The sequence below is a fragment of the Macadamia integrifolia genome, chromosome 2 (genome assembly GCF_013358625.1).
Source record: "Macadamia integrifolia cultivar HAES 741 chromosome 2, SCU_Mint_v3, whole genome shotgun sequence".
Taxonomy (NCBI): domain Eukaryota; kingdom Viridiplantae; phylum Streptophyta; class Magnoliopsida; order Proteales; family Proteaceae; genus Macadamia; species Macadamia integrifolia.
The window spans coordinates 29,005,670-29,018,254 of record NC_056558.1 but is presented as its reverse complement, the minus strand read 5'-3'; the positions used below and the strand labels follow the sequence as shown (position 1 = coordinate 29,018,254).

The window sequence follows — 12,585 nt, the reverse complement described above, 5'->3', positions numbered from 1 at the left end:
AGAGTCTGCACAGAGAGATTAGAAAACAGAGGACTACATTATGCGTGAGAAACAGGGAATAGTGAAATCACCATTGTCCATGTGAAGTCTTCCATTTATGCTAAACAATTTCATAATAACATCTCATCAGCCTTGAAAATAAATGTGCTCACAATCAAATAAAGTTTCGAAATGATATGTAGAAAAACCAATAAAAGAGAAACAATCCTGTGGTTGAAAAAGCAAATAAAATTGGACTTCTCATATAAATTCAACATAAAATTCCTACAAGAAGTGTGCACTTACTTCTGAAAAGATGGTTCTCAAGACTTCCTCTGGTCATAAATTCATAGACAAGCAGCCGTTGATCATCTTCAATACAGTACCCAATAAGTTTTACAAGATTAGGGTGATGAAGCTGTCCAAGGAAGTCAACCTCAGCCTGCATTTAGGAAATAAGCAAGTTCACTGTCTATCTTTTAGCGGCTGTATTTTTTTCTAATATCAACCTTCTAAATGCAGAGCATACCACCCATTCTCTATGCCCCTGAAGACCATCTGGTTTCAAACTTTTAACTGCAACTGTGATACCTGAACCTGGTTTTGCTGGAGCTGTCCCATTCTCCTCTATCCATCCTTTGAAAACATACCCAAACCCACCTTCCCCAAGAATACTGTCAGGTCTGAAGTTCCCAGTGGCAGATTTAAGCTCCTGAAAACTAAACTGAAGCAATTGATGATAAGGTTTCTTCTCAGAAGGTTGTGAATCAGGGTTTTCAGAGGAGAGCTGAACCTCATGGGGAGCAAAGAGCTCCCGGTTACTTGCATTCAAATATCGAGTCTCAGTGGCTGCAATAATAGAATCTGATTGTCAGTCATAGAACTTGAACCCCTGCTCATTTTTTGTGGATATCACATCAAAGGAAACAGGGGTACAAAACAATTGCTACCATTTATTGGGCGTTTCATCAGTAACAAGGTATGGGGATCCCTTCCTTGGGTTATCACTTTCATAAAGGTTAAGTTAATTTGGGAGATTATGTAACTTGATCAAACTGGAATAAAAGAGAAAGTAATCCATTTATCTTTAAGAGGAAACACAACATTTCTAGAAGAAAAGATGTACTTCCTGGTTGATAGAAACTCAAATGACCAGTTCTGGTGGCTGATCTGCAGTACCTTAGTATGAGATCCTTTTAGATGAAAAACTTTTGATAAATCCAGTAGTTAAGACTCATTTCAAAATCAAAATTGGATATAAAGATTCAGTATACATGGAAAAACGGGAAAGAGACAAAACCCAGATCATAATTTTTAATTTTTAAATAAGAAGCTCTTATCAAGGATCAAAAGCCATGGTTACCTGCGTCATAAACAAGACTAGTACGAGGAAGAGTGTTAACCGAATCTCTGGAAGCAGAGGACTTGCAGGAGGCTCCCTTAGCCCCTCGCTTGAATGCCATCCAGCACCCACACTTGTCCATCTCTGGTTTACTCGTTCTAGCTTCATGGGCTATCAGTAGAACCACTCCAGAGGAAGGAAAAGGTGAGCCCAAGATGAGTAACAAGAGTTACAGAGCCCCCATTGTATGAGAAGCGAAAGAGGGAGCAAAAGCAGTCAAGAGAGAGAGAGAGAGAGAGAGAGAGCAAGCTGTCAGTGGGGTGAATTTATCGTTGTTTTTGCTGGAGATTGCAAGGCATCATCATCACCAGCACCCCAGTATGTACAAAAAGAACTTTTTCCACATCTTTTCTATGAAAGATGGTTAGCGTTTTCTCTCTCTCTCTCTCTGGTCTTGGTTTGTTCTCTTGTTTATGGAGTGCGGCCCCTCTCTCTTTCACTTTTTTTTTTAGTATGCGATCTATTTTCTATTATATTAAGCTAAATTACTTTATTTATATAGGAATATTTACTTTAGTCTTTTTGAATAGGTCAGCATGCACAAGAATTTTCAATTCATTCATATCATATCAGCAAAGACTCCGCAAAGCGTGAGTTCTGTGAAAGATACATGTGTAGATTTTAAGATCAAAAAATGGCAAAATATCTAAAAATATTACTATAGTGATTATAACTAATTAGATTGAACTGTTAATATGATTAAATAAAAAAGCATGTAATTTTATAGAGGGAGAGTGTTCTCTGTGGGAGACGCAGCCTTCACCAGTGTCTCCCACATTCTTTCTTTTATTTATATATATATATATATATATATATCATTTCACATGGGGAGGAGAGAGACAGATTGTGGTAGAGACTGCATTGGTATTAAAGCGGGTAAGTTGAGCTTCCATCCATTATAGGCCCAGCTCCACCAACGAAGGCAAAGTTTACAAAATAAACCTGCACATAAGTGGGAGTAGAGGTCACAGAGAAAGCATAAGAGTCCCAAGAGACTATCCCACTTTAAACCAATTGGTTTACCTATACTCCCATAAAAAGTTTATGAAAACTAAAACAAAGAAAAACAGCCATGAAATCCACGAGAAACACAGAAAGAAGTCTACACAACCATTCTCCTTCTTCATCTACCAACAATCTTAGAGTCCGGATCAGGCCCTCCTACGAGAATGGTTCTCGTACGGTGTCTGATACAAACTTGGATTTCACTTGATCTCTCTCTTCTTTCAATTGGTTTTTACTTTGAGTAGAATCCAAGTGTGGATCAGGCATCATACGAGAATGGTTCTAGTATAAGGACTTGATCCGGATTCACAATCCCAGTTGTTGATTCGTACCTAGACTAAGACAACAGTGCCACCGATTTCATTGATACTAATTCAACCTGATCCGGTAAAAATTGACATGCCGATCTTCTTCGCAGCTCCTGATGCTCCAGTCGATCTGCACAGAAGAGAAGACAAAGGAGAGCCCGGCTAACCCGACGGGGGACTCTTGGTATTTATAGGCTATTGATGGAGAGAGAAGGAGAGATGTTTGTAGAGAGTCATATTAGGTGTGGAGTCCTTGAGAGGAATGGTTCTCTGATTCTAAGAATATCCTGGATCCTAGGGTATGTTCTGGGAATATTCCTTTTCGACCTTGAAGGTGCAAGTAGTGAGAAGGGGTGGATGCTTCTGGTGACGTGTAGCGACCTGAGTCTTGCCCCTATAATCAAGGGTCACATCCCTTAAATGTAGGAGTGGACGTGTGCACGTTTCTGGGTGCCTTACTTGATTGTGTGCCAAACCAAGGTGACAGATCGACCTGAGGAAATGAGGTGGCAAGTATGCCTAAGGAGAGACTGAGGTGGCAGGTCAGCCTAAGGAGAGACCGAGGTGGCAGGTCAACCTGAGGAGAGACCGAGGTGGAAGGTCGGTCTGAGGGGTCGCTCGGCCAATGATGAACCAAGGGGCTAGTTTTGCCAAGGATGACCAAGGGGTCGGCTAGGCCAAGGATGACCAAGGGGTCGACTCGGCCAAGGATGACCAACGGCTCGACCAAGGATGACCAAGGGTTCGGCTCAGCCAAGGATGACCAAGGGGTCAGCTCGACCAAGGATGACCCAAGGGATCAGCTCGGCCAAGGATGACCCAAGGGGTCGGCTCGGCCAAGGATGATCAAGGGGTCGGCTCGACCAAGGATGAGCCATGGGGTCGGCTAGGCCAAGGATGACCAAGGGGTTGGCTCGGCCAAAGATGACTCAAGGGATGACTCGAGGGAGTGGCATTTTGACCCTCATCACAACCCATCTGGCTATTCTACCCCAGCGGCACCACATCTCCCTCTCCCCTCCCTCACTGGGGTACAATTTTGTCATTGAACCCGAGTTAGAACACACTCTCAATCACGATTCCGGGGGAGCTTAAATATTGAGAAATGAGTGGGCATGGATTTATTCAAAACTCTGAAATGTTGACTTGGAAGTGGTGAGAGAGTACTAGGCATTCCCCAGAAATTCCGTTAGAGGTGAATTTACAAATTTCACCCTTCCACTTCAATTAGCCAAAATGACTTAAAAAGGTAGATAAAAGGTGCTTCACTCTCCATCGTAACACATAAAAAGTACCCTTTTTTATCAATAATGTAATCTATTAGAGGTAAGCATTTATAGGGGAGAAAGAACCTTATCAGTCGTTTTTTGGTAAATGGGTATGGATTTAGTTGAAACTATGACAATGACTTGAAGTAGCGAGAGAGGACTAAGTTCCTACAAATTTTGTTAGAGATGAATTTACAAATTTCACCCTTCCACTTCAATTCAGCAAAATGACTTAAGAGAGTAGATAAAAAAGAGAGTGATTGTAATGCATAAAAGGACCCCTTTATAAATGACGTAATCTATTAGAGATGAACAAATATAGGGAAGAAAGAACCTTGTCAATCTTCATTCTTTTAGGTCGAATGCATGTTTTGAAAAGAAAAGAGAAAAAAAATATAGAAAAAGGCAATTCCCACTACCTTCTTTGGACAGACCCAAAGAAAGGAAGGGGAAAGACATGCTCTGCCAAAAAAAAAAAAAAATACTTCTATGATCTGAAATACACTATCTAGTTTGTATCTTCCTCCACAAATGTATTCCGCTCTAAATTTCTTCATTTGGAGATCCAAGAGTAGCCATGAAATCAGTTGGCCAAACATGCTTAAACTCCTTTCTTAACAAGGAATGAGTTAAAGAATATATTTCTGTTAATCACTTGAATGTCCCAAGGCCCCTCTCATTTTAAGATATCCACTGCAAGCTTAGAATCTAACCTTACTGAAACTTCAAGGATATCATTGTCTACAAACAAAGCTATTTATTCACTTTAGAATAGTAACTCCATATGAAGAACTATAGCAATGGTGCTACTACCCGTATAGGCTAAAATTGGAGCACCCCTATTATCCTTAATAAGACCACCATAAGAAACCTTATCATTATTGAGGGATCCGTCACAATGTAAAGCAAACATATTATGTGGAGTTTTGAACCAAGAGGAGAGGCTTTGGAATTTTGATTGTCCATAGCATACAAACTCCCCAATTGTCAACCATGAATTGGTTATGAAGACAAGAAACTCCTGAGAAATAGAGACCACAGCATCTACCCTTAATGCCCTCTACAATAGGAGCAACAATTTGAGGTCTTAATTGTTCTCACTTTATTTTTAAAGATCCTTGCATTTCCTTCTTTCCAAACATGTTTGAATAATACCACAAAAAAAAAAAAAAGTGTTCATGGTTCTCAATGCTAGTCCAACAAAAAACACATTGAGGATTAAGCACAATGTTGCACTTGATAAGTTGGTCTTTACCCCTAGTGGGTAAAGCATTCATAAGACACCTCCATGTGGTAAAGGAATATTGTGGAATATTTCCATTAAACCACACAAGATCAATCCAATCTACTTTGGAGGCATAACCCCTGATGATCTCCCAAGCTGATTTTGTTACACTCGTGCCCTACTCCGGTCTAATTTGAATTGTTGTGTCAAGCCTCGGATTGGAGATTGAAAGTACGATCGGGTTTTGCCTCGCTGCTGCACATTGCCGAAGGGGTAGAGATGACCCCACATGTTCATGCATCGTGTGCCTATCTAACTGGAGGGGATTCATACCTTCTGATCCCAGACGGTAAGTGACCCGACTTCCACACTTGATTTTTGGTACACATCAAATTTGTCGAAAAGCCTTGAGCATGTCCGAGGGAAACCACCCATGCGAGACCAACCCTGGGACAGCAAGTTGTCAAGACATCAAGCTTTCTAGACCACCGGAAACAAGCCATAGGAAGCAGCCTGGGCCTGGATCCGGTGCCTGTTTCTTGTGGGTTGACAGGCTGCTGCCGAGGTTCCTATGCCCTTGGTTCCTGCCACCCTCATCGTAAATGACTCTGGATGGTCCCAAATCATCCTCCACATCTTCTTCATGATGTGAGCCCTATATGGGCCTAAATATGTGGGTCCTCGTGCCCCAAATTTCATTTTAAACGATTGGCTCAAAAGAGGTCCAAACCAAACAGACCCTAAGGCCCACTTAAGTTATAAGTTGGGAAATGAGGATTCATTTCCTCATTTCCCTTGTGCCCAACGTAGGAGAGGAGAGAAAGAGGAGGAGAAGGAAGAAGAAGAGGAAGAAGGAGAGGGTTGGAGGCCTACCTTGGTGTTGGTTGTCGCCTTATTGCCGGAATCGCTGCCGGAAGTAAGTACAACCTCCCATACCGCTCTCTCTCTTCATTTCAACCTAGGAAAAGCTAGGTATGGGTAGAATCTTGGTGTACAAACCATGTTAAGGTTGTAGGTTACGTGTTCTACCCTCCCAGTGTTGTTGTCGAGCTCGAACCAAGCTTGGTGAGCTCCGACAACATGTAATGCCAAAAGACCAACTAGGGTTTCGATCGTTCGATCGACATATCTCCCAAATGTCTTGGTGGAATTAGAATTATCTTGGCTTAGAATGATGCTAGGGACATCCCCTACAAACTTCATGGAACAAATCCCGGTGATTGGGCCCGAGCCGAAAAACCCCAAAAATAGTTGGACTGCCTGAATCACCACCGAAAATAGCCCACCGGATCCACTAGGCCTATTTCCGGTGGCATATTTCTGATGAACATGTGAGCTTTACATGCTCTCTGTTACCTCCATCGAAAATAGGTTTGATATTTTCAGTGAAAATGCCCTGTTTCCGATGGTTGTTTTTGGTGACATTACTATCATTGGGAGACAGTGTCTGTACATTTTGGGGGTGACTTGTGTAGGTCCCTCCCGATGTTCCTGACGAGTACTAATGTACGATTCCCTTTGTATCTAGAACAGTGACACACACATTCCTCAAAGCCAGAATTGATTGGATTGATCAGTGGCCTTACTTGAACCCTAAAACAAACAGAGATTAACAAGGTGAGGGATGAACTGTGTTTATTTTTGAAATATTTATTATTATTAAATTGCTCACATGCTTAGAATTATATGTTTAATTGTAATTGTCATTATACGATCATGATATGAATCATATAGAGATGTATGATGGGATCCGGTGTGGCCAAGGTGGTACCGGTACCATGATCACCGAGTGTTTGATAGTGTGTGTGAGACGAAATTCGGTATGGCCGAGGTGGTACCGATACCATGATTTCTGTATGTATGTTGCATTCATACATTGATTATGTGCATTAGAGTTAGTTATAGTCACGGGTTACACTTTGTAGCCAAGGTCTCACTGGTATCATGTACCCTGGGACTGCATTTGGAAATGGATGTGCTTTGTGTGCAATGATTAGTACCGGTGTCACGTAGTCCATACTCAACTGTGATATGTATGCTAGATTAGGTAAACGGTATTGGGTTTCACTTTGTGGTCAAGGTCCCACTGATATCATGTACCCGGGACTGTATTTGGAGATGGATTACACTTTATGGCCGAGGTCTTGCCGGTGTCATGTAATTCATACTAACTATATCATTATGAAAGCATATAGAATATATGTGGTTAGTATCACTCCATATGCTACGAACCCTTGCCAACAGTGGTTGAAGTGTTGGATAATCCATTATGGCATGTTTGATGTGCCTTTCCAAAGTACCACTCCCGCGGTACGATGTGATTGTTGTCGGAGGTGGGAACCTGTCCGGCATGGCTGATGTGTTATCGATGCCATAATTACCAAAAGGGGGTTATCAAAGGTTTGCTAGGTGACCCATGGAGGCATATAGGGACCGGCAGGCTTCTATTCACGGCTAGGGTTTGTATCTTTACGTAGTCGATGTTGATTCTAAGACGAAGGATACAACCTAATACTTGACTTAGTTTGTATTGTTAGGTGGATAATAAATAAATGAACTGCATCAGGAGTATCATGGACTATGTGTTTAATTTCTGCAATCATGCATCATAAATTATTGTTGCTATTGTCTTACTTGGATGTACTTGACCCCACCCCTCACTGAGCGAGTTGGAAAGCTCACCCCACTCATACACCCCTTTTTAGATGATGATGCAGGTATCGTGGTGCCAATGGTGGGTGACCCAGTATCTTCTGGGTCGAAGTATGGTGTGAACGATTGGTGGATGCCATAAGCGGAGGAGCACGATCAGGACTGTGCTTGCGACCACTGTGCTTATGCCCCACCGTGAGATCGTACATCATATTTTGATACTTTTGGGTATAACTATGGATTGTATATTGTTTTTGAGATTATATCATACGTCATGGATGAATGTAACAGAATAACTTGGTTATCACTATTATATTATCATTAGATGTTTTCCCCATTTTATTTATGATTCCGCTACTATACTCTGATTCTGCTGCTTATGTTGGTTTGTGATGTGAGATTGTAAAATGTTAAGCTACTGCTATCAGAGATCCTGAAAGGTTGTAAGACAGGTACGTGTCTTACTCACACCGCCGGTATTCCTAATGGTAAGTTGGGTCTACCGGGAATGGGGTGTGATAGATTTAGTAGTGAAGTAACCTGAAGGATGACATTTCCAAATTACCAAATCCATATTTGTTGGAAGGAATCTAGGTATAGATGGGAGAATCCCCTAAACCTCCATTAGATATCTAGAAGTGGATGGAGTTGGGTGCCACTCTCGCTCTTTTAAAATGTCCTTCACTAAAGCTAGCCGATTTGATCTAACATCATACCAAATTCTATCCCCAAATCCCTTCAAGAGAATTCCAGATGGATACCAATTATCTAGCCATATCCTTGTCCGGTCGCCATCACCAATGGCATTATGCACAAATGGTTCCACCTTATTACTATATTAATAATTTTCCTCCAAACCCAAGATGCATTAGTATAAGCTTGGTTGTCCAAATGGAATCATTTTTCAAATATCTGTTATAGATCCATTTGACCAGAAACTATTAAGGTGAGAGGCAATCCACCATATTTGTTTTATAATCCCTATGACATTGGCCTAGGCTTACTTCACTTTTAGGTTTACAAACCACATCCCAAGAGATGTAATGCATCTATCTTTCAAGTAAAGGGTCGGACCATAATAACACTAGAAAAAATGGGCTTGAATTTAGATATAACATTACCCCGAATTGTAGAAATGACAGACTAGTAAATAAAGCATCCTTGAAGCACAGAGGAAAAATCAGTTGCATCCTTCCCGCATAAGATAAAATTCTTGCCTTCCAACCTTCTAGCTTTTGATGCACCAAGTCCACTATGGGGGCATAATCAACCATAGTTATCTTCCCTAAAATGAGAGGAACACAAAGATACCTAGTTGATAAATTGGTTTCTCTAAAACCCGTTAATTCCAAAAGTTACATCCTTCAAGTTTGAATATGTCTCCCTACAATAATAGAGGACTTAGCCCTATTGAACTGCAACCCAAGATAGGAAGCAAACTTCTAAGGCCCCAAAACTAGCTATAACCGAATCTTGAGTGCCCTTAGAGAAAATCATAAGGTCATCTACAAACATGAGATGTGATAGGTGGCAAGGCTTGCATTTGAGAAGCAAGGATATCTGTCTGTCCACCTCTAATTTCCTTATAACTCTAGAGAACCCTTCTATAACCATAGCGTAGACATCGAATTTTGCCACACACCCCCAATAATGATGATTTACAAGATGTGGATATGATCTACGATTTCAATCGGAGGAGAATTCAACCTTTCAAAATAACCTAGACTCAGCCCAAAACCCTAGTTCAGCCCAAAATCCAAGCTGGACACAAAGCTCTAATCTATACACTGCCAAACTATGCCCGATCTTGTGGCACTTGATACCAGCACAACGTATAAGTACTCTTCGACAATATGGGAACTATATGAAAAAGGATTACCAGACATCCCCAGGGTGCAAGAGGGTAAAAACCCTTCCTTGTGAGTCCCAAAGGATATCGAGCTGAAAAGAGGCTCAACACTGGTACTAATCGATAGTACTCAAAAAGAGATTTCTAAGATGTATGGTCCATGAAAATTGGATCACTAAATGTACAAGGATCACACTTCGAAGTTAGAAGCTCAAGGAAGGGTAGGATCAACATCTGGGAATCTGGAAAAGACTATTCCTTTCCCACGACCTAGTGAAACTTGGCAGCTTCTGGTGGCTTTTTTCACCTCTCTTTTTTTTGTGATCCCATGAAATTCAACCCCCCCGTGTCCCTATAAATAGGGGAGTATTCACTTATCCCAAGACACTTAAGGACCTACCTTTTCACCTACCCCTCTCCTTGTGAGTTATCTACCCTCCCAAGTGTCCCAAAGTGCTTAGAAAAGTCCCTTAGTCTTCACTTTTTGTCTTTTCTCATCCTAACCTCCCCGCTAGCCAAAGTTTTGTTGAAAACTCACTAGCACATTACCTCTATTTGCGTACAAAAACCTAAAACCTCCAAATATAAAAAAAAATCCAGAAAAATCCCCTAACCTTTACGAATGTCTTAGAAAGTTTTTAGCAACACCGTCTTCTCCAAATTCTTTCAGATTCCATCAGAATTATCCTAGAATCCTTGAGTTTTACCAAAGTTGTGAAGGATTGTAGAAAGGTCGAAATCTCCATAATAGAAATGTAAACAGTCAAATCCACCTTCGCCTGAGCTAGGGGCACAAGCCAAAGTTCATGACTGCATCAGCAGAGGTCCACCTATGATACCCCGTATCAAAATTCAATTGCACTTCTCGGGTGCTTGGGCATACCAGGCACTGAAGGAACATGGTTCATTGAACTTGCCTGTGTACTAGAGACAAATTGTGAAGGAAATTAAGCATGTGTAGTGGTCTCAGGGTCACACACCTGGATGACCTTAGGGCCATAGTAGGGGACTTCCTGGTGGATAAGTTAATTGTCACCAACAGGTTACCTGCCTAACCAACGGCCAGTCGGTGCCACTTGGTGGTGGTGTTGTACTAGAACAAACTACAATCTTTGCCTATAGGCCCCACTTCCCCGTAAGTATAGCTCAACCATTCCCATAGGTTGATAGTGAATCCAATACTAGTCTTGTAACACCCAACATGCAAATGATCAGGTGGGCCCACATGCACATTGATTGAAAAATAAAGTAATACCACAAGCACACAAGTCGTGTGTAGCTATGGGTTGACCACAGGGAGGTGAGCTCTATGAAAAATTCAGTTCTAACGTAGGCAGAATGTATTAATTAATTGGGTTATCATAAATTAAAATAAACTAAACTAACAATGGTGAAAAGACAAGAATTAACTATGAATTTAAATTAAACACGCAATAATAAAGTGAACCTAAGATTAAAATTAGAATGAATTAATGAACCTAAAATTATGCAAAGCACTAGAGAGGTGTGAAATTATGAAGTGGGGAAGCACTTAGGAATTAGAATCTACCATGAGATTTAAGAACAATCTATAAACAATCTAGCCCTATATCGCATGCTTGAATAGGTCAATGGAAAATATGAATTTTTAAATCTAATATGTCCTATGAGTTATTCAACACATACATAGCATTAGATTATAAGCAAGACCGTATTGAAAGTTGAAAATTACGCATATAAAAGATAATCAATGGCATACATAATTTTGATTTTGCAATAGGGTTTTGGTTACATGGAATTAAGAAAATGGGCATCAATTGCTTACAAGTTGCTCTTCATCTCATGGTTTCACCCAATCCTTATGTTGCAGAATTTAGTTAACCATGGGGATGAGGAAAGATGAAGAACAACTAGAAGATGGACAAGACATTATATGAAATTAAATCTGAAATTAAAAAGAAAATAAAAAGAAGTACTTTACTGAATATTTTCTGCAAAATCTAAGCTTAAGAACTTTAAACTTCAAACTTCAACTTCAACTTCAACTTCAACTTCAACTTCAACTTCAATCTTTGATTACAATTCAAGAGAAAAGAAAAAGCTAATAAGAAAAAGCTCTCTAAAAATTTTATGCCTCTCAAATTATGAATTAGGTCCCTATAAATAGGCTGAGGAGGGTGTGTTAGAAGTAGTTTAGGAATGGGAGAGAGCTTGTAAGACAAGAAAATGGAGAGTTAGAAGCCAAGTAGGAAAGAGAAAGATACTTAGTAAAAAAACGAAGGAAAAGAAAGATGAAACCAAGAGGCAATAGGATAGAGAGTGGAGAGAGAAGAGAGATAATATAGTTAATTTTTAAAAATTTTAAAATTCAATTTAAATTTCAACTTAGTCCAAAACGGTTTTTGGGTTATATCTCTCCATCCTGACGATTGACTCGAACCAAGAATTAAAGATGCATCATTTTAAATTTTGAACGCAACGAGTCCAATATCCAATATGTTCTAGCGAACTCCTTATCTTTCAAAATTACCATTATGCCCCTACACTTGCGCAAGTCCTCCCGTGTCCTATTATTCTTTGTTGCTCAATCTCTTGGCTAAACTTCTAAATTAAGGTGAAATTCCTCATTTGCCCTTGATTGCTTCAATGAAACTTCTTCCTATCTTGCCCTTGCTCACATGTGTATCGATCCATGGATAAACTGGTGTTTAGATTGCATTGGATCCTCCCATTTAGCATCTTTTATGCACATCATCCTATAACCTGCAAATGTGAGAAAATCACATAATGTAGTCACTTTTATCATCAATCTAGAATCAAAATTCTCAATTAACCAGGCATGGATGTATAAAATACGGTCTAATCACACGTATAGTGGATTAATGCAAATTCAGGTTGGTAACCTAAAAGCCAAACAG

General features: G+C 40.3%; 1 protein-coding gene across 1 annotated transcript in view; it reads right to left on the bottom strand.

Moving 5' to 3' along the window:
- The window catches only part of LOC122071937 (serine/threonine-protein kinase PBL35-like), a 5,722-nt gene extending 2,877 nt beyond the window's left edge, over positions 1 to 2,845 (bottom strand). The window contains exons 1-3 of the mRNA XM_042636427.1: positions 1,343 to 2,845; positions 509 to 828; positions 286 to 421 (exon numbers count right to left, since the gene is read on the bottom strand). Coding sequence (XP_042492361.1) covers positions 286 to 421; positions 509 to 828; positions 1,343 to 1,463 — 577 coding nt within the window. The 5' untranslated portion in view covers positions 1,464 to 2,845. The remainder of the gene's footprint in view (positions 1 to 285; positions 422 to 508; positions 829 to 1,342) is intronic.
- Between the last annotated feature and the right edge of the window lie 9,740 nt (positions 2,846 to 12,585).